This window comes from Puntigrus tetrazona, chromosome 22, assembly GCF_018831695.1.
Source record: "Puntigrus tetrazona isolate hp1 chromosome 22, ASM1883169v1, whole genome shotgun sequence".
Classification (NCBI taxonomy): domain Eukaryota; kingdom Metazoa; phylum Chordata; class Actinopteri; order Cypriniformes; family Cyprinidae; genus Puntigrus; species Puntigrus tetrazona.
The window spans coordinates 12,029,687-12,055,580 of NC_056720.1; the positions used below are offsets into that span (position 1 = coordinate 12,029,687).

At 34.7% G+C, this 25,894-nt stretch overlaps 5 protein-coding genes across 7 annotated transcripts; all 5 read right to left on the minus strand.

The window, feature by feature from the left end:
• Positions 1-775: 775 nt before the first annotated feature.
• Positions 776-2,676, minus strand: rgs2 (regulator of G protein signaling 2). The gene is made up of 5 exons (XM_043222317.1): positions 2,519-2,676; positions 2,345-2,431; positions 2,089-2,150; positions 1,300-1,466; positions 776-1,222 (listed from the first exon to the last, which is right to left on the minus strand). The coding sequence occupies exons 1-5, from the start codon at positions 2,626-2,628 to the stop codon at positions 1,043-1,045; spliced, it is 606 nt and encodes a 201-aa protein (XP_043078252.1). The 5' UTR covers positions 2,629-2,676; the 3' UTR covers positions 776-1,042.
• Positions 2,677-10,589: 7,913 nt separating this feature from the next.
• On the minus strand, positions 10,590-13,381 carry si:ch211-117l17.5 (regulator of G-protein signaling 21). Of its 2 annotated transcripts, none has more exons than XM_043223915.1 (5): positions 13,203-13,381; positions 13,008-13,067; positions 12,833-12,894; positions 12,529-12,695; positions 10,590-11,480 (listed from the first exon to the last, which is right to left on the minus strand). In XM_043223915.1, the coding sequence occupies exons 1-5, from the start codon at positions 13,277-13,279 to the stop codon at positions 11,292-11,294; spliced, it is 555 nt and encodes a 184-aa protein (XP_043079850.1). In that variant the 5' UTR covers positions 13,280-13,381; the 3' UTR covers positions 10,590-11,291. The 2 variants fall into 2 exon arrangements, with proteins under 2 accessions (XP_043079850.1, XP_043079849.1); XM_043223914.1 differs by having other exon boundaries at positions 12,833-12,897; positions 13,203-13,379.
• Positions 13,382-18,170: 4,789 nt separating this feature from the next.
• On the minus strand, positions 18,171-19,852 carry si:ch211-117l17.6 (regulator of G-protein signaling 21). 2 transcript variants are annotated; one of them, XM_043222478.1, is made up of 5 exons: positions 19,684-19,848; positions 19,512-19,598; positions 19,223-19,266; positions 18,876-19,042; positions 18,171-18,541 (listed from the first exon to the last, which is right to left on the minus strand). In XM_043222478.1, exons 1-5 carry the CDS (start codon positions 19,758-19,760, stop codon positions 18,362-18,364), a joined length of 555 nt encoding a protein of 184 aa, XP_043078413.1. In that variant the 5' UTR covers positions 19,761-19,848; the 3' UTR covers positions 18,171-18,361. The 2 variants fall into 2 exon arrangements, with proteins under 2 accessions (XP_043078413.1, XP_043078414.1); XM_043222479.1 differs by lacking the exon at positions 19,512-19,598 and having other exon boundaries at positions 19,684-19,852.
• A 1,140-nt stretch (positions 19,853-20,992) lies between these two features.
• On the minus strand, positions 20,993-23,809 carry LOC122327260 (platelet glycoprotein V). Its single transcript, XM_043222475.1, has 2 exons — positions 23,726-23,809; positions 20,993-23,244 (listed from the first exon to the last, which is right to left on the minus strand). The coding sequence occupies exon 2, from the start codon at positions 23,233-23,235 to the stop codon at positions 21,337-21,339; it is 1,899 nt and encodes a 632-aa protein (XP_043078410.1). The 5' UTR covers positions 23,236-23,244; positions 23,726-23,809; the 3' UTR covers positions 20,993-21,336.
• Positions 23,810-24,584: 775 nt separating this feature from the next.
• On the minus strand, positions 24,585-25,710 carry uts2d (urotensin 2 domain containing). The gene is made up of 5 exons (XM_043222480.1): positions 25,486-25,710; positions 25,308-25,412; positions 25,172-25,209; positions 24,901-24,994; positions 24,585-24,806 (listed from the first exon to the last, which is right to left on the minus strand). Exons 1-5 carry the CDS (start codon positions 25,580-25,582, stop codon positions 24,781-24,783), a joined length of 360 nt encoding a protein of 119 aa, XP_043078415.1. The 5' UTR covers positions 25,583-25,710; the 3' UTR covers positions 24,585-24,780.
• Positions 25,711-25,894: the final 184 nt, after the last annotated feature.

Genomic DNA, 25,894 nt, shown 5'->3' on the forward strand with positions numbered 1-25,894 from the left:
ATATATATATATATATATATATATATATATATATATACATATATACATATATATATATATATATATATATATATATATATACATACATACATACATACATACATATATGTGTGTGTGTGTGTGTGTGTATACATATGTGTACATATACACATATATATATATACATACATATATATACACCTATATATATATATACATACACATATATATGCACATATATACACACATATATATATATATATATATATATATATATATATATATATATATATATATATATGTATGTATATGTTTTGTTTATATATATATATAATATACATTTTATGAATATACATATAAACGTAATATAAATACCTGTAAACATTTTCAGAATATACTATGTGTGTGCGTAACATTTTACATTATATATTTTATATACATAATTTTTGGTTGCATATTTCTCCCCAAATAAATCAGAAATTTAGGTAAGACATAAATAATGCAGAAACAATTCCAATAACTACTAAATAATATAAATTAAAGTAACATTAATTTAAATTAAATATTGAAGTAGAAAGAATAAAACTGTGTTTACCTACAAAACATACTCTAATAATCTGTTTTATTAAACTTTGAAGAAAAAAAAATGATAGTGTAATGGAATGATGAATTAATATTATTTAATCAGAATTTGTTTGCATTTTTATTATTATTATGATTAGCGTTTTTAGAGATTGACTTTCACTGAGTGCTAGATAAATTTAATGTAAAAAATAAATCAGTCGATAAAAATGTATAAACTTTTTGCTTATTTTTGTTTATTTATTTATTAAAAGTAGTGCCCCTAAAATTCAGAAAGTAACGGAATGACAATTGAAATAACTTTATCCACATTTATTCTCATGCTTTTTCATTGAAAAGCAAAAATCATAAAAAAAGACCTACAAGTAAACTTCAAAACATGGGTACGACGCTGTGTGAACACTCAATACCAATACAGACTATTTACAAATCTGTGCAAAATATGCAAAATGAAATCCTAGTGTCTCAGTCACTGCATGAACTATCGCTCTCCTTCAGCGATTCTCCAGAGCTGCCGATAGAGCTCGGAGTCCAGGAAGCGAGGGTACGAGTTGTGCTCCATCAGGAAGTACACTCTGTTCTGGGCGGCTTTGAAACTGGACTGTGTCAGGATCAGGAGGCTCTGGTGCAGGGTCTCCTTTGTGTAGAAGTCCAGGTTGAGCTGGAAGGAAGAAGTGAAAGGATTGAGAACGTGCGGAGAGGCTTAATGAGCAGCGACGAGCGCGGACTACACCTCACCTCTTTTGGAGAATCTGCCCTGATGAACTGGTCGTATATGGCTTTTGCCCTGGATTTGAGTTTGGATCTTGACCTGATCTTTCTGAACTCTTCACAGGCCATCCAGAACTCGATATTCTCCTCACAGTGTTCGGACTTCATGAACAGCCGCAGAGCAGTTAGCCCATCTGAAATATGAAATGTTCATTGCATCAGTTGGCGTCAAATAATTTGTAGTATTTCCAACTTATATATACACTAATATATATATAATGTATGTGTGTGATATTGAGATCAATCGCATCCAGAATAAAAGTTTTTGTTTGTATAATGTATGTGTGTATACTATGTATGTTTATTAACACATTACACATACAGTATATGTAAAAAAAAAAAAATATATAATATATATATATATATATATATATATATATATATATATATATATATATATAAATATATATATATTTTTATATATCTATTTTGGATGCAATTAATTGTTTGATAGCGCTAGTATATTTATGTGTGTGTGTTGGGGGTGTTGTTTATTTTAAATTCTATATTTTTATAAATTCTATATTATTTTATTATTTACATATAATATAAATTATGAAACAATAAAAAGTTAAAATGACCAAATTAATCATAAAACTTGATAATTACCGTATGACTGTTACAATAAATATTGTAATAATATATAGTTTTGCAAATTATAACAAAGAAATTAAAAAAGAATAAAAAAAAAAAGAATAAAACATCTTAAAATGATGGAAGATGAACATGAAATTCATAAATAGAAATAATATTTACATTTGCTGCTCAGTAAGTTGTCCAGAGACTGCGCCCATTCGGTCACTTCTTCAGTAGTTGGCCTGTGGGAAAATAAAGAGGGAAAAGTTATTTCATTTTAATTTAATCATAATATTAAAATTAAATCTCACTTTAAGCAATTATATTTAGATTTTAATTTAATACCTTTTTTAAAAAAATCTATGATCCCGCTTGGTTACGCACAATAATAGTGATTTATGCAAATGATAAGTCATTAAAGTTTCTGAAAGCTCACCCGTATGGTTTCCTCTGTGGAGGGGTGTGCCGTGATTCTCTGACGGGAAAGGTCTTGAAAAGCATCCTCGATCTCCAGTTTGTTTGTCTGTTCATCGTAATCGGCAGGAGTTAGCGACCCCAGGTGAACTCCCCGGAATAAAGCGTGTTAAAAGGTGTTAAAGTGGAGCCTCACCTGATGTTGTTCTGTGCCGTGGTCGTGTCGGGGGTCCTGCAGTACATCAAACGCTCCGTGCTCGAACCTGCTGAGGACTTTCTCATTTTTGCCAATCTATCCATCGCCATCAATTGAACCGAAACGTGCGCGTCTTGCGGTGCGGGACTTTTATACCACCGAGAGCCGTAGTGTGTGGGCGGGGCTTTATCGGCAGGGGACGCGTCTGATTGGTCGTCTGCATCATCGTCTGAGATCTGGCTGGAGCAGCACTGCAGCTCTTTCTGATGAACTTTTGACTTGGAAGGCATTAAAACGCGGTTGTAATATACGCTATATATGTATTTTTTAAATGTTTTGAAGTTCAGGTTATTGTATATTTGATATACTTTTAATATTCAAATTTGTTTAATATTTTATATATCTATATATGCATGTGCTGAACTACTGTATAAGGATTTAAATATAATATAGAATATATAATAGAATATATATATATATATATATATATATATATATATATATATATATATATATATATATATATATATATATATATATATTTAAAATGGGATAAACAAAACTATTTTTATTCCTGTTTTTTTATTATACACAAAATAGTATAAAGGAGAAAATAATAACATTGTCAATGCAAATTTGTATGATGTAAAATTGAATATAAAAATATAAGGTGTGTGTGTGTATATATATAAAAGTATTTACTATATTATTTACTATATATAGTTGTTTTATACAGTTATTCTTGTATATAAATTCTTTTTATGTATGCATATATATATATATATATATATATATATATATATATATATATATATATATATATATATATTAGTTATATATTAATATATATATATTTATATACATATTTAGTGCTGTCAAGCTACATCCACATCCACAAGTTTTTGTATACATTGTATACAGCAGTACCTGCAGTATATATTTAAAAAATATGATTTATACCTTTTATGCATTTTCTTTTATAAATTTTAATTCTATTGTATTCCATATATATGTGTGTGTGTGTGTGTGTGTGTGTGTGTGTGTGCATGCATAATATACACAATACAACTTTTTACAATTTTCTTGTGTTATATATACATTTGTTTGTATGTGTCTCTAGATAGATAGATAGATAGATCATTTTGATGATGTTTTCATTTCGTAATGTACAATGTAGTAAAAAGAAAGAATAAGAACGTGCGTTTCGAGATGAATAGTTCTGAGTCACGTCTGTAACTTGAGGATGTTAACGCAACATCCTTCTCCGACACGAAGTACTAAACAAACTGGTTTGTTCCCAGCCAGCATTCCACATGCTTCTATTTGTGGAAAGGAATGCTCTATTTATAGAAACTCATTTCTAAAAATGGCTGAAACGTTTACATTGTCGCTCGGTTTTAATTACTTTGGATGTGATTCAAACCACTGAAAACACTTGGAATCTCGTGCCATTTTTTTTTTTTTGCTTCAGACTGTAAGCATCAGGCTAAACTGATACAGGATGTTCAACGCATCGGTTGAAGGATTTCAGATTTCCCGAAGAAAAAGAGCAGCAGATCAACACACGTAATGTGTTTCGGCTTTCAAGGGCCTTGCACATAGACGTGCACGTTTTTAGCCATCCTTGACCTTAATGCATTAGTGTTTGCCAAAAACACCCTTTATCACCCATTTAGTAGAACACCTGCACAGTAACTATTTGCACGACAAACCGCATTAATAGATGACAAATATGAACTCTTTTCTGATGCAAGCACATCTCGGGTCGCAGATCAGGTTTTCTTTGCTTGCAAATACATGCTGGATGACAATTTTTTTTTTTTACTGCGTGCGTGTTACGTATGTAGGCTATATGCATAGAATAAATACACAATTATATATCATTATATCATTGCATTGTTAATATAATTAGGTAAATATTTGTATGATATATGTATAAAAATTTATATTTTACGCTTTCGTATATAAAGGTGGTGTCATTAAAGACATTTTTTAATGATAGTTGTAATATTTATTCTTTTATGATAGGTGTATGGTGTATGTAGTAGTATTTATATGGTTATATGCACACACAAATAAAACATATTTCAATATACATTTTTTATGGCCTAAAATGTAATGTAAATATAAAATAAAAAGTGTAATATGTGTATTATACAAATTGTAATATATATATATATATATATATATATATATATATATATATGTGTGTGTGTGTGTGTGTGTGTGTGTGTGTGTGTGTGTGTGTGTGTGTGTGTGTGTTTTTGTTTATTAATGTATATATATATATATATATATATATATACACACAGTATATATATAAATTTGAGATGTTTTTACAATAATAGTTTTATAGTATATAGTATAGTCAGAATATGTTGTGTAGTATTGTTGTTGATGTATAAAAATTATATAATTATAATATTATATCATATGTAATATAATATAAATTAATATAAATATTCTTAAAAATTTTAAATGTGTTTAAATACTTTTATAATATAGTATAGTTATATAATATAACGTTTTATATTATATAAAATGATTAACGAAAATGTGATCCGGTTGGAGCGCCTTAGAATAACATTAAAAAAGCTCTGTTTTGTTGATACATTTTCCGCTGTATTAAAACATTTCATGGCATGACACCTACTTGCCTGAAAAGACAAATTTATCGTGAGATTCTTTATCATTCATCATGATCATTTATCAAAGAACAAAGTTTTCCTAAGCTTTACCCTATCACACCCTATATATATATATATATATATATATATATATATATATATATATATAGAGAGAGAGAGAGAGAGAGAGAGAGAGAGCTAAGTATTAATATATATACCAATATATTATTATGTACAAATATATATAGACAATATATATTAGAAATTATATATCTAATCCTTAAACCCACATGCATTTGTCTTAAAATACAACACAGATGATAAAATATATGAAGTATGCCTCTGTCAAAGTCATGATACACTGTGTAATTCACCTGACCCTATGAACATGAAATACTGGTTTTGAGACGCAGGTGATGGAAAGACAACACATCCCTGAACAGCACAAATAGAGCGGTTTGTTCCTGTCACGGTGTGTCATCATAACTATGCATGTTTCCATTCATTTAGTCAATGAGATGCAAATAGAGATATGTGTACATGATTAGGTCAGGGCCTTATACAGTGCTAAAGAGGATATGGAAAAGAGCTCGATTTGCATAGACATGGGACCATTAAAAATTGACAAAGCTGAAGTTTCCATAACTTACAAAAGCGATACAGTTGAATTTTTAACATTTCGCAGAAAGGTTTTTTTTTTTTTTTTGTGCGATAAGGTTGTAAGGTCCTCGCTTTTAGAAGAATGCACCTTAAATGGTGTCTTTCCACATTTTCCACATCTAATGTAATTTTCAACGCAATGACTTTTTTGGAACCATTTCCTATTTGTTTTCATACTGTCATTGTAAAAATGAATATTAGGTTTTTTAAGTAAACCTCGGGCGATCAGAAGCCGTTTTTTGCAAAAAAGGACACGCTAGGAGCCTACCAAATGAACTGCTCCATATAAAGTCCATTTTTATGACCTCGTCCATATCGTCCAGCTTTGCAGATGTCAGACTCAGTGTTTTTAAAAGACTTATCGTCTGTTATGGTGTTCAGACTGTAAATATCAGTGAGCTTCTTAAGTGGTTCGCGGCGAGATTGTTGCCAAGTTTCCGTTCGAATAGACGATAGTCCGAAAGCTTTACGCACGTGGTATTTCCCAGCAGTGACACATCTGCTGTACTCATGGGGGACTCCAAAAGTACCTTAGCTTGAAAACAAGAGCGCTTTTTTTTTGTTGAGGGTGCACAGTGTTTTTGCCATAAAGAGGCAGCTTTTTAGTGAACTTATCATAACCTTCATGCTTTATCCCAGCTGAAAAAAACTGCATATGCTGTTTAGGTATGAAAAAAGGACCAGAAAAAACTTAAACCAGCACCCCAGCTTCAAAACATACCTAACCAGCATATGCTGTTTTTTTTCAACAGGGATGTGTCTTTGCGAGAAGTTCGAGACACGTAAAAGCACAAGCGTCCAGCTGTACAGTTTGTTCTACTGATTTGTAGGCATGTCTGTGATTAGCACAAGTTCTTCTACATAAAACTTCTGTTCTTTGTAAACACAAGATGCTAACAAGCCACTATTTGCAAACTGAAAGCAATAAATCAACCGTGTTCTAGCATATCCCGCTTGTTAACTAATAAGTTAAACTCTGGACGGCTTCTGACAAAGTTTGTAGCAGTTTTCACCTCTCAAAAAGCTCTTTTGGTTGTCTTTGAATGACTGTTTTATGCTAGTTATTAGCTTTGTTCCTAAATTTATAATATGCTATCAGGCTAACAATCTAATATTTATGAATTTAAAGAAATAAATCGACCAATCCCCAGCATGTCCAACTTGCTAACCAAAAGTTCATGTCTGGTAGTCTTCTTGACCAAGGTTGTAGTGGTTTTCACTCCCTGTAAAACTCTTCTGGTAATCTTTGAACAAAGTTTTATGCTAGCTATTAGCTCAAAATCATAACAAAGTACAGATCTTCAGTTGTCTTTCCTAAAACACAATTACCATTTTTAGTCATGTCTACAATATAAATTGCATATAATATTATATTCTACAACATAATTTAGATCTACATATTAAACATACTGCTGAGTTCTTTGTAAATTCAAGATGCTAACAAGCTACTATTAAAAAATGAAAAGCAATAAAGCAGCCATATGTTCGAGCATGTCCAACATGTTAGTTAAGTTCACCTTAGGAATCCTCTGACCAGGTTTGCAGTAGATTGCACACTTGTAAAGCTCTTGGTCATCTTCAAAGAAAAGTGTTATATTAGTGTAGCATTTGATCAAATCAGATGCACACCTATTGTTATACTTAACAAATAATCTTTTATGCCCTTTTTTACTCAACCAAAGGTCCACTAAAAGTGCAACTATGACAGTCCCCTTCCCCCGAAATGCAGCTTATACCTCAAAAAAGCCATGACAGGCCTTTAGAAGGTGTGACCTCAACATAGCTCAAAAAGGCTTTACTTCAATGAACTGCTAGGTTTTTTATTCTGAACACTGGTCTTTCATCAGCTTCTCATCTTCTGGTGACCAAGACCCAGAGCGCAAACGTGCCTGGTGGGCCTCAACCCAGCATTGTCTGTCGTTCTTTGAGACACCGACAAGATGAGGTAATTTTTAAGTTTTGCATCAGGCCTTGTGGCATTGACTTTCCATTCAACCAAGGATGCTCGAATCTTAGCAGATCTCTTAGCTCTTTTCACCTTCTACCTTAGAAAGAAACTTCCAAGTCAGGACATCTTTGGAATTCATCACTCTTCAAACCAAGAAGTGCAAGTCCAAAACCGTGGAATCATTAAGACTTTCATCCGAGACTGCATCTGCACCGTAAACCAACGAGGCATAGTATCGCACATTTAACTAAACAAAACCGAGGTTTAGTATTAGTTTAAAGACCCCATTATAAATGGTGCTGATGGTTTACGGATGGTTAACTCTTTTCATTCTGCTTCATTCTGTGCTTTTCCTGCTTTTCAAGTGTTCTCTGTTCTTTCCCCATGTATGTTGTTACACGTGTGTGTTGTGTTTGATGTTGTGCCATGTCTTTCTATTTGCCCTTATTTGGTCCTTCCTGTTCTTGTCCTTGTTTTTGTATTTATTAGCTAATTATTCCCCACCTCTGTTCTTCTGTCTGTTGAGTTCCTTCTTGTCAGTCCGTGATGTTAACTAATATACTATGTGTGTTGATGCTAAGTTCCCGTATTAAAATAATCATTTGTTAAATCCTTTGTCGAGAGGATTGGCTACAACCACAACATGTTACAGAAGGATCAATCTACACCATGAACATGGTCGAGGACAGGCCCTGGCATCTGCGGCAGAGTTGGCGAACATTGGAGAGTTATGTGGAGGAAATCCTTGTGATTTCCAACAAGGTAAGTTGGCACGACTCATTTCTGGGCACATATTTTCTGCTGGGGCTGGACGAGGACACTATCCACTGTGATATTCATAGGTGTGATTATCCCTTGATCGAGCTGATAAATCTTGTCCTTTGGCTATACTGTTCTGAGTTTGAAGCAGAAGAAGTCAAAGAATTCCCTCAGGAACGAGCCGTTCCCCGTCTGCCTCCACATACTTTGCCAATAGATCCGGTCACTCATTTCCTCCTAGCACTGTTTCTGGCTTCAGCCTAGAAACACCTGCCTCCCCGAAGTCACAAGTACCAGTGCCCCCGAGTTTAAGGCTCCTTGCCTCATTCCAGAGTTCCCGCTGGTTCCCTCCTCTTTGCCGTGGTCCCGCAGTCCACCTGCTCCACCAAGCTCCCTCTTCCCTTCAGCTCCACCTTGGTCAGTTGTCGACCATCCGCCACCTCAGGATTCCATTCCTCCAGCTTCGTCTCATCCCGTCTCATCTCTCTGACTCTGTCAGGCTCCTCCTTTCCACCAGTTCCACTGCAGCCTTCCGAATCCCAGTATCCACATCGGTCGCTGTGTTACATGTGTGTCGTGTTTGATGTTGTGCCCTGTCTTTCTGTTTACCCTTATTTGGTCCTTCCTGTTCCTGTCCTTGTTGTTGTGATTATTAGTTAATTAGTCCCCACCTAATTATTCCCAATTATGTATTTGTGCTTCAATACCCTGTCTGTGGAGGTCTCCATTTAAAGAATTATTATTTTAAATCATTTGTCAAGACAATTTAATACAACCACGACACATTACAGTATGAGTTTACTGTATAACTGTACAGTATACTTTTCTGTTCACTTATGCGAGTTAGCGTTTAGTTTATAAAATTTTTGTGGAAAAATAAAGCCACAGTTACTGCTGGCAGCCAATGTAAATATGTGCAATTCATCATAATTAATTGTAATTATTTATATACATTTCCCTTAATGAGCCGATTTGCTATATTAGCTATTATAAGCTTTGTTAAAAAGGAATGTACAAATGTTCCGGTACCCTGTTTGATGCTAATAGGCTAACAAGCTACTATTTGTGAATTGAATCATTGAACCATATTCTAGCATATCCAAATCTCAGGAAAATCTTTTTTCTTAGATATGGCACAATTAGCATTCCAGATTAACTATAAATTGACATACCTAGCGTACAGCTCTATATTTAAAGCTTGAAAAATTAATCACAAACTAAATTAGGCATTAGCGTTCCGTGCGAGAAACCATTGAACAAATGGCTGAAGACTTAAATCCCTAAAAGGAGTCATTTTTTTTCCGGTCACAGTTCTGCTTTGTTAGCCATGTGCCCTTGACCAACACATTCGAGTTTCTCCAGCGGGACAATCCCTGCAATTAATGTGAAGTGTCTACTAAATGGCAAGTCTCACAGAGGAAGGTTTGCGTCATAAACTAGGTTAGCAACGTTAGACATGCAATAGCAGAAATGTGCGAGTTGCAAGATCTCATGACTTTTCAGCAGCCGCTGCAATGCACACTTCTCTGGCGCTTATGAAGTCTTTCTTTCTTAATTCCCTGTTCTGTGGGAACTGAAACTCATCTGTTCCTTTTTCAAAGGTAATTGTTTCACTATGTAGTCATGGGACCTGTCGGCCAAAGGGTTAGAAAAGTATAATTCCTATATTAATTAAATGAGAGTAGCTGGTAAGTTCACATTTAATGATGTATTGGTGTTTTATAAAGTATCGGTAGTGTCTGTAGTATTTTATACCAGTGAAAGCAACATCCTTCAAACAAGACAAAATTGCGATTTCAATTGATATATACGATGTATTGACTCCATATTGTTTATTCTTTTATTTATCGGTATATATCGCGATTATGTTTTTCCATATAGTGCAAGATTTAGATATCAAAAACTTAAGGGAAAGTTGACGTTTATAGGAAAGGTTTAACATTTTATTGTGTTTGAACGTTTTTTGGAAAATAATATCTAACATTTATCGGTTATCGGCTGGAAAAGTCTGAAATCAGTTTGAATTAATTATATAAAGCAAACCACAGACAAAAAGGTAAAGTAAAAGAGTCAAAAGTTCAACAGTGTCTAATCTTTATTTTATTGTCACCAAAATAACAACATCCAACCAGTGGCTGTGGCTAATAAATAAAAAAAACATTGTTTAAATTAAACTTCATAACATTACAAGTAATGCCTACAGTTTTTGTGTGTGGCACACATGCTACAACTGTTCATATAATATATGTATTTCTATTTATTTTTTTGTTATTTATTTTTGAACTTGACCTCTCAAGTAGGTAATAAAGTCACACTTTCTTTAATGTTATACATCTGTGTGGCAATGAGGCACCGATGTCGAAATAGGATATGTCAAGTTCCTCTCACAAAATTGTCCAAACCAACCAATAGGCTGAAGTTACATTTCGTTGCTTAAGTCATTGTAGGACATGGTAAAGCAGTTCTTAAAGATCCTTTGGAAGTGCCAGGAAAAGAAAATAGTGTTGTGCCCACAAACCACCGGATGGGCTTGAAGGAGCTGGGTGCTTATCTACACAGGAAGCACCCTTAGTTAAGAAACACTCATGGCGCTTCAGTAACATGTTGGACTTTGATATCAATTGCAAGTTTCCAACCATTGCTCCATATGGTCTCCTTCTAGTCTCAGAGGTCTTTTGGGGTCTGATCCACATGGCGGGGGCACAAGCTTTGGGGCTCTGGTCCTGCACACAAGACCAGACCGTTCCAGTTTTAGCTTTGGTGTGATATATCCATAGAGTCATCTTTGAGCATTGTCTGCCGCGAGGGACTCAAGAAGGGCCTTGTACATCTCAGACCGTAGAAATCTGGGGTAAGAGTCGCGTTCCATCAGTCCGTAAACGATCTTCTGAGCCTCATCGAAACACTGCGGCGTCGGACTCTTCACTTTCCTCTTGATCTCCTCCCTCGTGTGATAGTCGATGTTTATCTGCAATGCAAATGAGAGCCATTAATACTGTGCATACACTGGAAGTGAATGATTGTGATGTTGTCCATACAATGGGAAATTACTTCAAAAGCATGCAAAACTATGTCGTGAGACAGTAGTAAAAAAAAAAGCATTAGTTTGTGCTTTGAAGAGGCTAGTACCAGATAATATTTTCCAGGGCTCAGGCTCCTCTGCCCCTGACAGTTAGTGGCCCCAAGGATATGGCCCTAGTGACCCTATAATCTGTCCAAGTATGAATCAGCTGTAAACTCAGCTCTGCTGTAGACTTCAGCAATCTATTTTTTATTATATTAAGTGTATACAGTGCATACAAATGTAACACAAATGTACTTGAATGAATTATTAAATATTTAACATTATTATTTGTAATTATTTTATATTAAATGTTACTGTTACTAAATATACATATAAAGTCAATATAAATATATTTATGATGAATGATTATTTTTTTAATTATTATATTGTATAATAATGACATGGTACATTTATATTATATTATTTATTATTTTACTTCTGAAAGTGCAGACAAACCTGATACAAATATACTTATTTTCAATGAATATAACAAACAAATCCTTACAAATTAACTTGTAATGAATGAAAATTACATTATCTTACAACTCTATATACATATGAATTCATATGAATTTATTCAAATTTAATAATAATAATTAATTTACATTTTTATTATATTTTAATAATTTTGATTAAATAGTTTGACTACTACATAAACATATAAAGCCAATATGAAGGTATTTATAATAAATTAATATTATTTTTACATTACTCCTGTATATACATGCAAATTCATTACAAATATACTTGTTTTCAATTCATTAAATAATTTTATATTGCATTATGTAGCTACGGCGTATATATGGTTGGATGATTTAGCGTTATTGAACAGAAGCTGTCTGAAATGATTTAAATATAAAAAGTATACAATTCCTGTCATACAAATATAGAGAAAATAAAAGCGTATCACAACACAACAGACATTTTTATAGTGACAGGGAGCATCCTCTACCTCTTTCGGAGATTCTGCTTCGACGAATTGTTCGAAGATTTTCCTCGCCTTGGAGCTCATCTTGTAGGACGACGTTATCTTCTTGTAGTCCTCACACGTCAGCCAGAATTCGATGTTCTCGTCGCTGAACTCCGATTTCAGAAAGGTGCGGAATGTGGCCAGGCCATCTGGAGGGAAACGAATGCGGGTGCGCGTCAAAACACACGACGCAAATGTAAACCAGCACCTCTTTAATTTACTCGTGTTTTAGTTTTCGCCGGGCCACAGCCATGCAAAGCCAAAAATAGCTTCCAAAAAGACTTACATTTGGAACCGAGGAGTCGCTCCAGAGACTGGGACCATTGTTGGGTGTCTTCTAAACTTAGCCTGCTGAGATCAGACGGGTTTGATTAGTTGACCGTAACTGGATTAGAAGCAATAATTCTTGTTTGAACTATTTCGGACCTGGTGTCCATATATGTGTGTCGCTTTCTCCTTACCTCTCAGGAGCAGATGAACTGGTGAACATACACTTTAGTCGGCACATGAGGTTCTTTCCTCTACGGAGAGAAAGTCAGCTTGGTTGTCGGCATTTTACGCTTCACACATGCAAACCTACGCTAAAGCATGCTGGGACTCACAATAGGTTCCCTTGTGCTGATAGTTGAGTGCAAATGCCTGAGGATCACACTTACAAGGTCTTGTTTCTTCTGCAGTCGTCTCTGTCCATGTTGAAATGTGTTGGGAGAGGTTGTGGGATTAGGCCAGGCATGGTAGAGCGAGGGCTTATTGCCCAGGAATCCACAGCCGTGCGCTCCTGCTAGTGATCATGCTGCACTTGGTGCTCTACAGGTTTCCCTTCTGCGTATCCGGCTCTGCTTTTTATGCCCTGCGACGGTTGCTAAGGGCTCGTGTCACCAACAGGACCACAAAGAGGAAGCCTCGTCGAACCCTCCCCCTCCTCCCTGGCCACTCGTGTGCGAAAAGCATAGGCTGTTTCTCCATATTTTTAGAGATGTAAATACACATGTTCCTTGCTAAAATAGCTGATAAGCAAATTACAGCTTTGCATGTTTTGGGTTTTTCAGTAATCTACAGACGTAAACAGGGCCAAACTGTATTAGAGCACGGATGGAAATAAGAGTCAAATGAGATGGCCAGGCCGTTTCATTACTCTTTGTTTTCTGTTTTATTAGCATTGAAGAAGTTACACAAAGGAATCCTTTTGCAAACATAAAGATAATGAGTAACTAGCTTTACCTGCTTTGAAAATAAAAGTTATGATTAGAACCTGGAGTTTAACTGCCTGATGTCAGAGGGCAAGTGCTGAAGTTCTGCAAGGTCTTTGGTGTCTCTAGTCAATATGTTCTGGTGCTACCTTATGGCGAACCTATAATGAATCTCCACAAAGAAATGTACCACCAGAAATATTTATTTTTATAAACTTTTTAATAGTTTTAAAAATGTTGTTTGTCAAATAAAAGTCATGTGGTGCAACCAACACGGATCAAAGACATTCATATTTATGAATTAATTCATAATATTTCTTTTAAAAGTAAAACCTTTTTTGGTGCAACCAATATGCATCATAGACCCATTTAGACCCTCATGAATGTGCGTAAAGGTCAGCACATCTTGATTAGGTTAGTTCAGGTTAGAAAATGTCATGTGGTGCAGCTCCACAAAAAAAAAAAAAAAAAAGAAGATGTAAATCATATTTTTGAATAAATAATACAATGCAAAAATTATTGTAAAAAAAAAATAATAATAATACATTAAAAAACGTTTAGGGAAGCTTAGATCAGGTTGTAAAATGTTGTGTTTGCAACCCCACAAAAGCATAATGATACATATAATTTAGCAATTCATAATATTTGTAAAAAAATAAATAATAATAATAATAATAATACATTTTTAATTTTATATATTTAATTTAATTTAAATATATAATAATAACTTAAATTAAAATTGTGGTGTAACCAACATGCATGAAAAGCACATGTTATAGATCCATTAAAACCCCTGAATTTATATTTTTATGACAAATCAAAATAAATAGGTTTAGTGTAAAATGTCATGTGGTGCAATTCCACATACACATAAATTAAAAAATTACGTCTATTGTTTTGTTTTTTCCCAAGTCATCTGGTGGAACCAACATGCGTAAAAAAAGTATGAAATATCAGCCCTGCATGCCCCATGACCATATTTAAAGGTCAGTATCTTTCTGAAAATAGATAATTGATATTTCATGACAAGACAACATTGCATCAGGTTTTAAAATGCAATTCGGTGCAGATAGACAACAATAATAAGCATCAAGATGTTTATGTGTAAAACATTCTGGATGTTTGTTAAGTACTAATAACCTACAAGTTAAAGGTCACAAGTTATATTAGGTGGAGTTAACTACTTTGTACTTCAAACAATAAATACAATGTACTTCTTGTGGTCATATTGTATTGAAAACAATTTTGCTGCTGTTGAGGTGAGATACGGGTAAGATGAGGGAGAGGATTGGTGGTATGGGTGGGTTTAAGGGTGGGTTCAAGTGTAAACAGTGTGATTATAAACGTAATTACAGTTACACCACATGACAGTCATCAAATTAAACATTATTTGAAAATTGTTTACAATTTTGAGTCTGAAACCACAAAGATTTTCCTTTATCATTGTTACTGCATGAACCCTATAAATTGACCTTTTTCTGTGTTTTATGCGTATTAATCCATAGTAAACGACGTTTGGTTTAGTTTATCCAAAAATGGCTATAGGCAGTCAAGCATTCACTTTTTGACACCGTGTGTTAGTGTCGGCGTGTGTAGACATCCTCGAAGTCACCTGACCGGCACGCTCTATCTCATACTGTAACACTGTCAGTTTCTCCATTTCGCACAATTGAGCAATTTTGTACCTCGGGGCAATGTCAGAACATTACTCATTTCCTTTTAGTTGCCATGGTGACTGTGTATTTGACAGCAGACGGTGGTGGTCAGATTGTGTGAGAGATTGGTCAGCGCGTTCATCAGCAGGCTGAAACTCAGTAACTTACAGATTGGTGAAACGTCTCGTCAATAATTGCCGCATCCGCTGTACAGTTGCATGCTGGGAGCTTACTTTTAACGGTCGCCTTTGAAAATTAATTTCCTTACGTCCGTATAACCTCATGATTTCACATCAGCCTCCCTTCTAAAGTGACAACATATGCGTTGCATTGAGACAGGAAACAAATGTATGGGACAGATCTAATAACGTACGATTGAATTAGTCGGACAGTACATTGTGTTTTATTAAAAGACGTTGGTCCCTCAGCAGCAAAAAGTGTCCAAAACAGTCATTTATTTATATGTGCAAGCATAGAAAAGCAAATATTAATAAAAAATATAATGATATTAAAATCAGCTTTTCATGATGTTTCGTAATGTCACGTTAAATGTACCTTTCTGATTTATATATTTAATTTATCCCATGAATATTTAATATATATATTATATACATATCTTATTTTTATGTATTCAATATTTCATTCAGATTTTAAAAAATGTGCAAAGGTCATATCAAAAGATTTCAGTTTAAACTCGCATTTCTAACAGAAAAATGTAAATAATAATTGCGCTATTATACAAGAAATTACCATTCATTTTTACATTTTTACTGAAGTCAGAATGTTTATTTTCTATTGCTCCCCAGCGATGGGAAGCATCCGAGACAAAGCTTCGGGTCTCCTGATGTTTGAAAGAGCGATGCGATTTTCTTCTGGTAGTATTTATAGCATCAGCCTCATATTTTAATGATCAACTGAAAATCACCTGTGAAAAAAGCCTCGTGAAAATCAAACACTGCAGTAAAAAAGCATCTTAATCCAATAAACATGGTATTTTTTATTTTCAATCTGACCCGGATAGATTTTTCCAGTGGTCCTGAAACAGTGGTGTCTTTATTATAGAATTACCTTCCCCAAGAAGGACATATGCTGAAGGAGATCTAGCATGAACCAGATGACCGTTGACATTCACCGTGTTGGTGGGATTTTAGGTTAATCAAACATAGTTATTCTTAGATGCTCTAAATTGCCTTTTTAAGATATGAATCTCAGGAAGAAAGTCATTGTTATAGTAGGGTCAAGCGCTGACACGGATTATAATTGTATTATAAGGCAGTGTCTGTCACTTAAGGCTTGTCTTTGCATCAATTAGCTCGGGTCGGACATGTGACCAAAACACAGTTCCTCACAGACTGTGGAAAACCGGCTTCTCAGAGCTGGTTTTCTCCTCAAAATTAGTCATTGTCCACTGACTTTCTAAGTAAAGCTCATCTTTAGTTCACAGTATGTTTGTGTGCTTCATAAAGATGGCATGACGTTCTTTCTGTCTTTGAATGTATAGTAAATGCCTTAGAAAAAAAAAAAAAAAAAAAAAAACTAACAAGGAAAATTGATTTATATGTGTTTTTCCTAGTCGGTTGTGACGTTAAATGGAAAACAAGTGAAGATGTCTATTAAAGTCTTATTTTAAGGTAGATTAAAAAAAAAGAAGATGGATAAAAAAAAAAATAGATTTCAATTTGAACATTTTCTCAATAGATTTCCAATTAAAATGCACAAGGTTTTGCTTCAACTCTGTTACTGACATATTTTCTGATTTAGTGATAAACATTCCATCTATTAAATATTCATTGGAATTTTTATAAACATAAAGAAAATTGTTAATAGATAGATAGATAGATAGATAGATAGATAGATAGATGTTTTAATTAATAAACTATTCTATTTATTTCAAATTATATTTTTAAAGAAAATTTCAGCAATTTATATATATATATATATATATATATATATATATATATATATATATATATATATATATATATATATATATATATATATATATATATATATATATATATACATATATATAAATTGCTGAAATTTTCTTTAAAAATATATATATATACAATTGACTTAAGGTTATGTGTCAGCCCTGTTACTATCATATTTTCCCTGTTTTATTAATAAACTTCTGTTAGTTTGCAGTAATGTCTATATGTATATATGATTGACTTTAGGTCATGCATCAACCCTGTTACCTTCATATTTGCCATTTTAGTAATAAACTAATTGTTTATTTTAAAAAGTACAAAAGTCACAAGGATGTATTTGAGTTAATATCCTTTTTTATCACTATTTTATCTCATTTTTAGTAGGGGATTTAGTAGGAATTCTCTTTTTTTGTTCCTTAATAATTGTCTTTTTAATGACACGTTTGTAGTTTCGTGTTCTTGTGTGTCAAACTGAACTGTAAATGTCAACCCTGTTATCTTTCCGGTAGCTTAATTTTTACATTTATTTATCTGAATGTTTAAAGTAAAAGTGAATGTTTAAATTCTGCAACTGGGCTCATGTAGTCTCTTATAAAATAGATTATAACATATATAAGATTATAACAAAATTATAGATTATAACAAAAAAAAAGTCAACTAACAGGATATCTTGAGGTGCCGCAATACAATTTCTCAACACTTAAACACGTGTGTGATCAAATCTAACAGAAATCTATTTTAAAGACAAACGTTTATAGAAAAGTCCCCCATTTCACATAACGGTTCACCCCATTTCGTAAACAGTGGAAACCATTTAATGTACCTTCATTCTTGATCATATCCTGTAACATTGACACCTTTATTTTTCTCATTTCTCATTCATTTTATCACTCAAACCAATGAAGCTGAGCTTCTGCACACCACATACTTTCTGTTCTCCTCTGTCATTTCCTCCAAACCACGTGCATATGTCCTCTTTCTTTGCGGTGGCTCATTAAGAGACATTTTTCCAGTGAATTAGTAGTCACTGGCTGGTCTACACTGGGTTCCTGGCTGCGTTCCTCAGGTTCTGATAGGCCTCAGATTTGAGGAACCTTGGGCAGGAGTCTTTCTCCATCAATCTGTATATATGCATCTCGGCTTCATCAAAACAAGTGAGGTCAGGCTTCACCAAAGATCTCTTGATCTTCTCACGGGTGTGATGGTCAACATTGACCTGCAAATTTGAAGTAATTAAGTAATTTGAAGTTAAATTAAGTATATTTCTATATTAACATTTTAATGTGAATGGTGTTTAGTTTGTTAAGCAAATGGAAAATGCAAAAAGTCTGGTTTGTTTTTCTTTTGAGCCATTATTAGTGCTTTTTAAAATGTCATCTAAGTTCATCTTGCAACTTGAACATGCACTTTTTTTTTTTTTTTTTTTTGAGAAGGGGGGAACCATTTAATAAACATTACTACGATGCAGTGGCATTTCTATATGTTGCAATTTACTGTAACTGTTTAGAAAGTCACAATTATTTAAAGCTTTAATGAATTCACATACTGACCTCTTTTGGAGCCATGGGATGGAGAAACTCTTTGTAGATATCTTCTGCTTTGTTAGAGAGTTCGCCAGATGAAGTCATCTGCTTATATTCCCTGCAGGCAAGCCAAAATTCGATGTTCTCCGCACTAAACTCAGACTGGAGAAATGAACGAAAGGCGTCCAGGTAGTCTGTTTGCAAAAGAATATATTTTTATATACTAAAATTAAACATTTAAATCACAGAGGTTTATATATATATATATATATATATATATATATATATATATATATATATATATATATATATATATATATACACACACACACACACACACACACATATATAAGGTGACTGGTGGTTGAACTAACCTCTATTTTCTAGCAGATCAGATAGCTTTGGCCCTTGGTCTTGTCTTAAGAAAAAAAAAGAGGAAATTAGATAAAATATCACCTAAAGTACAATATACCTACCATCCATATATACTTTTAAATACTTTCTAATTCTTTTATCAAGACTACATGGACATTTAGGGTATATTTAAATTTTTAAAAACATTATTTAAAAACATTTATTAAAAAAACCCATTTTATATAAGGTCTGGCCTTAAAATTGACATCAAGTAGGATTTCATTATTACATAACAATGTAAAAACTTACTGATAATGACAGTCTTCTGTGTTTTTTTTAATCAAAACACATCGGACATTGTTTTTCTGTTCTTTCCTGCTCAACAGAATGTCCAGTCTATGAGATTAAAATCAACACTTCAGCAAATACATCCACCTTTCAGTCAATTTCAAGAAGAGAGACGAGTATAAAAGTCATTTACTTTTTCGGCTGTTTCTTGTTCCGAATGAGGTCCTTTAACTCATAGATCCGAATCTTCGAGAAAAGCATTTTAGGCATCGTGGGTTGGCGGAAAACATTTATTCAGAACGACCCGCTATGTTTCATGTTTGTGACTGACTTTTTCCCATAATGGCTGTATATAGCTGGTCGGGCAGATGGAGTGGGACGTTATCATACCTGAACATGTTCGCACAAATCTCTGGATGCCAGTGACATAACAAAGCCTTTCATCTGTTCTCCATGACTCAAGATTTCAAGTTTGCTCTTGAATTTCATGTGTATAATATTACCATAGTTTTCTTGTTGCTATGACAGCGCGAAGATTGAGTATAATAACGTTTAGGCCTTGGCTGAGGTGTGTGAAGTGTATTTGGCGGTTTTTAAACTGTAGAGCGCGTTAAACGGGATCCAAATGATCCGCTAATTCGCCACTTGTCTCAATTTACCGACGATTAATGTGCGAAAGTCGTCGTTCTGGTGTTTTCAATGCGTGAAGCGTTTTGGAAAACATTTCAAAGATGTGAAACATCCTGTTAATGTTGTAATAGACCCTCAGGATTTCACGCTTCATTGGCGGATGGACCACGCCCCCACAGATGAGCACACACCCTATCAGTGAACGCTTTCTTTGAGTTTCGGAGTCACGCCGAACATCGGCGTCAGGCTCGTTCATTGAGGCGTATTGTTAGTCATGTGGGAGTGGTAAGAATTCGATAACAGTGCTTGGTACATGTTTGCTGTGCAAGCTATGCTATGCTGAAATAGTAATGTAGAAACGTGAGTTGAGCCACATCTCTTCATTGGGTGGTTCTGTCTTAAAAGTGAAACGTGTGAGTTTATCTCCAACCCTGATAAAACTCAACTACCTGTGATTTTCTAATGATCCTGATGAAACTGATTAGCATGCTCGGTGTGTTTGATTACAGTTAAAGCAAAACTTTGCAAGAAAATGGATCTCGAGGGTCCAGATTTGAGGATCAGTGGTCTATAGCCTACTAATCTAAAACAATCCTATATACTGGGCATATCTGAGTACCTAAATCTAACTATATATATATATATATATATATATATATATATATATATATATATATATATATATAGCCTATAATATAAGTTAAGATTAGCCTATAAGTTATTTACAAAAATAAAGTAATTCTAACTAAAATAAAAAATTTGCTGTGGTATATGTGGTATATTATAAATATATCAGCAGATGTATATTCTGCCCTTTAACTTCTGCTCTATATTGTCTAACCACCTGGTGGCGTACATGGCAAAGAAACCACTCAAGGAACAGAAGCATTTTATTTGGTCTCACACTCTTTGCAAACAACCACCAAGGGCGCGTCCGTATCAGTTTTATGAATGTAAAGCACCGAAATTGCAGGAAGGAAAACTTCTGTAGTGAGAAAAGAAACAAAAGATTTATTGTAAAAGGCTGTAGGAACATGCATTATGTGTTTTTTGAAGCTTGTCACATAAGTTGTGCTGAGCATCATTTGTAGTGAAATTTGTTGCATAAAATTAGAAAAAGACAGGTGCTTTTGATCAGTGGTCTCAGGCATTTATATTAGTAGAATTAAACAAATTACAATATGCACTATTCGCTAGAGAATAACTGAAGCTTTCTTTAGAATTTGACTTTAAAGCTTCGCACTCTTCTAACCATTACTCTCTGATTGTCTCCCATACTGACTTTTCCCAACACCCATATCACCTTATGAAGCCGATACAAAGTGTACAAACTGGCCACAATGAGGACTACGCCGCTGACCAAAAGAACAATGTACAGAGCCATCATGAATCCACTGTAAGTACCCGTTGACGGGACAGTCCACAGGTACACCCAGCCATTGTAGTAATTGTTGTGCACAATTTCAGGTCCGTTATCCAGCACAATTGTATCGTAGAATGCCGGATCAATGTCGATACCACTGCCTTGTTTCACATAAATATGACCAGTAGTAGGAGAACGTATAGAAGTGGATGTTGGAAAAGTAGCTGCAGTTGTAGTTTCTTTCGCAGTATTTGTTGCTGTTGTGCTTGTAGCCGTAGACGTTTGCAAGGTTGGAGCAACAGTGGTAATGGCACCTGTAGCCATAAAAGTGGTCTGAAAAACACCACAGAGGAGTTCCTCATGAGTCAGCATTTGCAGCTGATGGTTTTTTAAGCGGTAGGGTTCATAGCATGTTACTTCGTCCAAGTCACTGATTAGATTTGGGTTTCCACGAATCCACTCTGCGATACCCATAATGCTACAATCGCAATTCCATTTATTGCCTCTAAGAGAGAGATCTTTTAGCACTCTTGCGTGAACAAAAACATCTCCTGGGAGATACCTCAGATGGTTGTGGTTCAGGTCTAGTTTTTCTAGTCTTGAGGTGTTGCGAAAGATTGCCGATGGGAGAGACTCGAGCTTGTTCTCATTAAGCATCAGAACTTGAAGGCTTCCCAAGTTCGAGAAGAGCTCCGGGTCCAGTTCATCAAGGTTATTGTTCTTCAGGGACAGTTTCTTCAGGTTGGGCAGGCAACAGAAGAGGTTCTTCGGGAGGGAGGTCAACTTGTTGTTGAAGTGTAAATTTAGAGCTTTTAGGTTGGTCATGTTTGCAAACAGGTTCCATGGGAGAGTTGATAGATTGGTTTCGTAAAGGTACAGCTCTTGGATTCTCGGCATGTGTCCCATTAGATGGTAAGGAAGAGATGTCAATGGGTTTTTGTAGAGGGTTAGCTTGGTCAGTTTGGGCAAGTAGTAGAAAGTCTCGGCTGGAATATCCTGGAGTTGGTTGGCAGACATCGAGAGGGTGAGTAGGGATGGCAAAGGCCAGAAAAGACGTGGAGGAATCTGTTGGATGTGGTTCTTCTGTAGCATTAGCACCAATAGGTTGCTTAGATGGTCAAAGGAACCCTTTTCAAGAGTCTCCAACTGGTTGGATGAGAGCACCAAAGATTTGAGTTGCAAAAGGTTATGGAAGAGGTTATTCGGGAGGTTCCTCAGCTGGTTATCAGCTAAGTTTAAGTAAATCAGATTGTTCAAACCCCGGAAAACGTCAGCATCCAGCCGGGAGATGCGGTTCTTGCTCAGATTTAGTTCAGTTAGGTTGACCATCGCCTCAAAGAGTTCTGAACTAACAGAAGCTATTTGGTTATTATCTAGCTGCAGCTGCTCCAAGTCACTCTGTTCACTAAACACCTTGGCTGGGAAGACGGAGAGTGCGTTTGATGAAAGTTTGAGGGACCGAAGTTGTGGAGCACCATGGAAAGCTTCTGGTTGGATTGTGTCTAGAGTGCTGTGTGTGATCATCAGGCGTAGCAGAAGAGAGAACGGCTGGAAACTTCGGTCTTTGAGGATCTTTATGTTTGTGTCATTTAGCAGGAGCAGGAAGGTTGTCGATGGGTCGAGAGGAGGAATGTCGGTGATGTCCCCGGTGCATTTTACAGAACCCCTAATGTCACAAACGCAGCGATAGGGACAAGGAGCACTGAGGGCGAATTGAGGCAGAAGTTGAAGTAGAACAAATCCGAACCACATATTGTCAAACTGGGGGAAAAGTATAGGCATATGTCATTATTAGAGTCTTCTTCAATGTATAATTGGTCAATTTTGTTTTTATTTTAGAAAAATAAATTGGCCCATGTACCATAAATAGGATATGATTTAAAAAAAAAAGAGATCTTGCCCATAAATGGTTACTCTCATGTTGTTCCAAACTTGGATGACCTTCTTCCTTCTTTGGTTTCTTTGTCCATAGAGTTCAAAACAACATTGGACTAAGTGGACCAAATTATGTCCATTTTTGTCCACTGGCTCCAAAGCAACATTGAACCCAAATGACCTTAATTATATGGACAGAGGTGGACACAGTTTCTAAAATAAAAATTCTACAGAAGAGAGAATGCCATGGAGGTTTGGATTGACATAAGAGTGTACATTTTTGGGGAGTTCAGAATTTAGACAGAATTTTCTTTTATGGGCAAACCTTTAAGTTACTAATACAAATAAACAAAGTAGCAAAACTTACCTCTCACAGATACTGAAGAATGTCTGGCTATAATGGGTGCATTCTGCCTTTAATAACTACACTTTGGAAATAGTTCTTCTTTTTGACACTTATCATATCCTGCAGTGAAGCCCACTGGAAGCCTGTATCCGTTGTGATAAGTTGTTTTTGTTAGTTTATTTTTTGTGGGGTGTCTTTATTGTGCGTACTTGTACAATTTATTGTCTTCTTTCAATGTCTCTCTTAAAAAAATACTGAGTGTTTAGTAATTTAGAGAACATTAGGAGGACATTAGGAGCTAACCCTATTTAATTATTTAATTTATTAATTTATTTAAATTTATTGATTGATAACAATACAAGTTCCTTATTGTTTCACTAAAAGTGTTTATAATTCTTTATATAATTAAATATATATATATATATATATATATATATATATATATATATATATATATATATATATATATATATATACACACACACACACACACACACACATTTAGCTCCTCTTAAAGGATCGCAAGGTGAAACAACTAGCTGACAATTAGCTTTTATAATAAGAATTGGTTTATTTATATATATATATATATATATATATATATATATATATATATATATAAAACACAGAATAGAATAAAACAGAAGAGTAAAGTTGGTTTATTCTTGTAACATAATGTTTAACAAGAGTCTTAACACTAGAGGGAGACAAGAGCTCTTGAAAAGCCAATCTTTATAATTCAAGGCTGATGAAGTTTTAACCTACATAAAATTGCAATCGTTATAGTCAAATTATGCATTAATATGTTTAATCATAAACTCAAGACGCTTAAATGTTTTGCACAATAAGATGAGAGTAAAATCAACGAATTTCACTTGATGTTTTATTGATACGACATTTACATAAAATACATTTTCATTATAAGAGTAAAGCCATGAGTACAATATAACTATCATGATTATCATGACACATTATGAATACATATAATTCCGTATTTGAAAAACCTCTGCTCGTCTGACACGTCTTAAGGCATTTTGCAGATTTTCTTGCTCCTGGTTCTTCGCGTCAAGCGATCCTCAAACACAGTATTTCCAGAAACAGGCTGAAAAGAAAATGAAAAAAAAAAACAAAATTACGTCTACATTCATGCAAATACATTTATGAGCAAATCTGCTCATAAAAAAAGTAACACTCACCATCATTTCTTTTGCTGGTCGTCGGTCTCTCTTTTTCTATTGCATTTGACGCCAATTTTCTTTCCACATTTAGCTCCTCTTGAAGGGCCTCAAGCTGATAATAATAATTGGTTTATTTATATGTATATATGTATATGTATGCATATATATATACAAACACACACACACACACACACACACATACATATATATACTATTTTGTTCAATTTACCTGTATTTAAAGGCAATCAACTTTTTTCTTATTAAATGCACATGGAAAAAAAAAACTTACCTCCTGCAGCTCTACAATTTTTCTGGCGAGCTCGAGTCCTAAAATTCAAGAAGAAGTGCAGGTTTGTGGATCACAAGATGCTCGTTCATTATTCATTGCTAGGAGCAAGACACATAAACAGCACGCATTTCTTTACCTATTACATCCTTTTCTTGCACAGGCATGATGTTCTTCCGTAGCAGAAATGCCAAAATCCCGTTCTGGACGTCTAAACTGCCCTTCGAACGGAAAACCTGGTTGACTGCGTAAATGGAAACATGCATTTAAATGAAATCGACGATCAAAACCCAGTCAAATCAGCAGCTCGTGCTCACCTGGGCTTGCAAGGCTCCTCGTATGAATGTTGAGAGCACCAATCAGAAGTAAAAAAGCAAGTCGTGGAAGAAGACTTCCTGAGGATGGTCTGGCCATGGCACTTGCTGAGCGTTTGTTCCTGCCTGACCAAAGGCTCTTCTGCTGGAGGCTCCTCAGATGGGACACTTTTAATCAGACGCGAGGATGTGTCATCGCTGTAAATCAAAAGTGTGACGGTGTGTCTAAAAGAGGGTCCGTGACAGCTGGGACTGATGTTCTGACGTGGTCTCAGGGCCAGCGACGGGCAATCAATCAGAAGCGGTGTATGTTAGGACAAGAGTAAATCATTCATCTAGGGATGGGAAAATGTTCCTGGCATTCTTCTTTTAATTTAACTAAAAGTATGTGTGAGTCAGTGCCTAGAAAAAC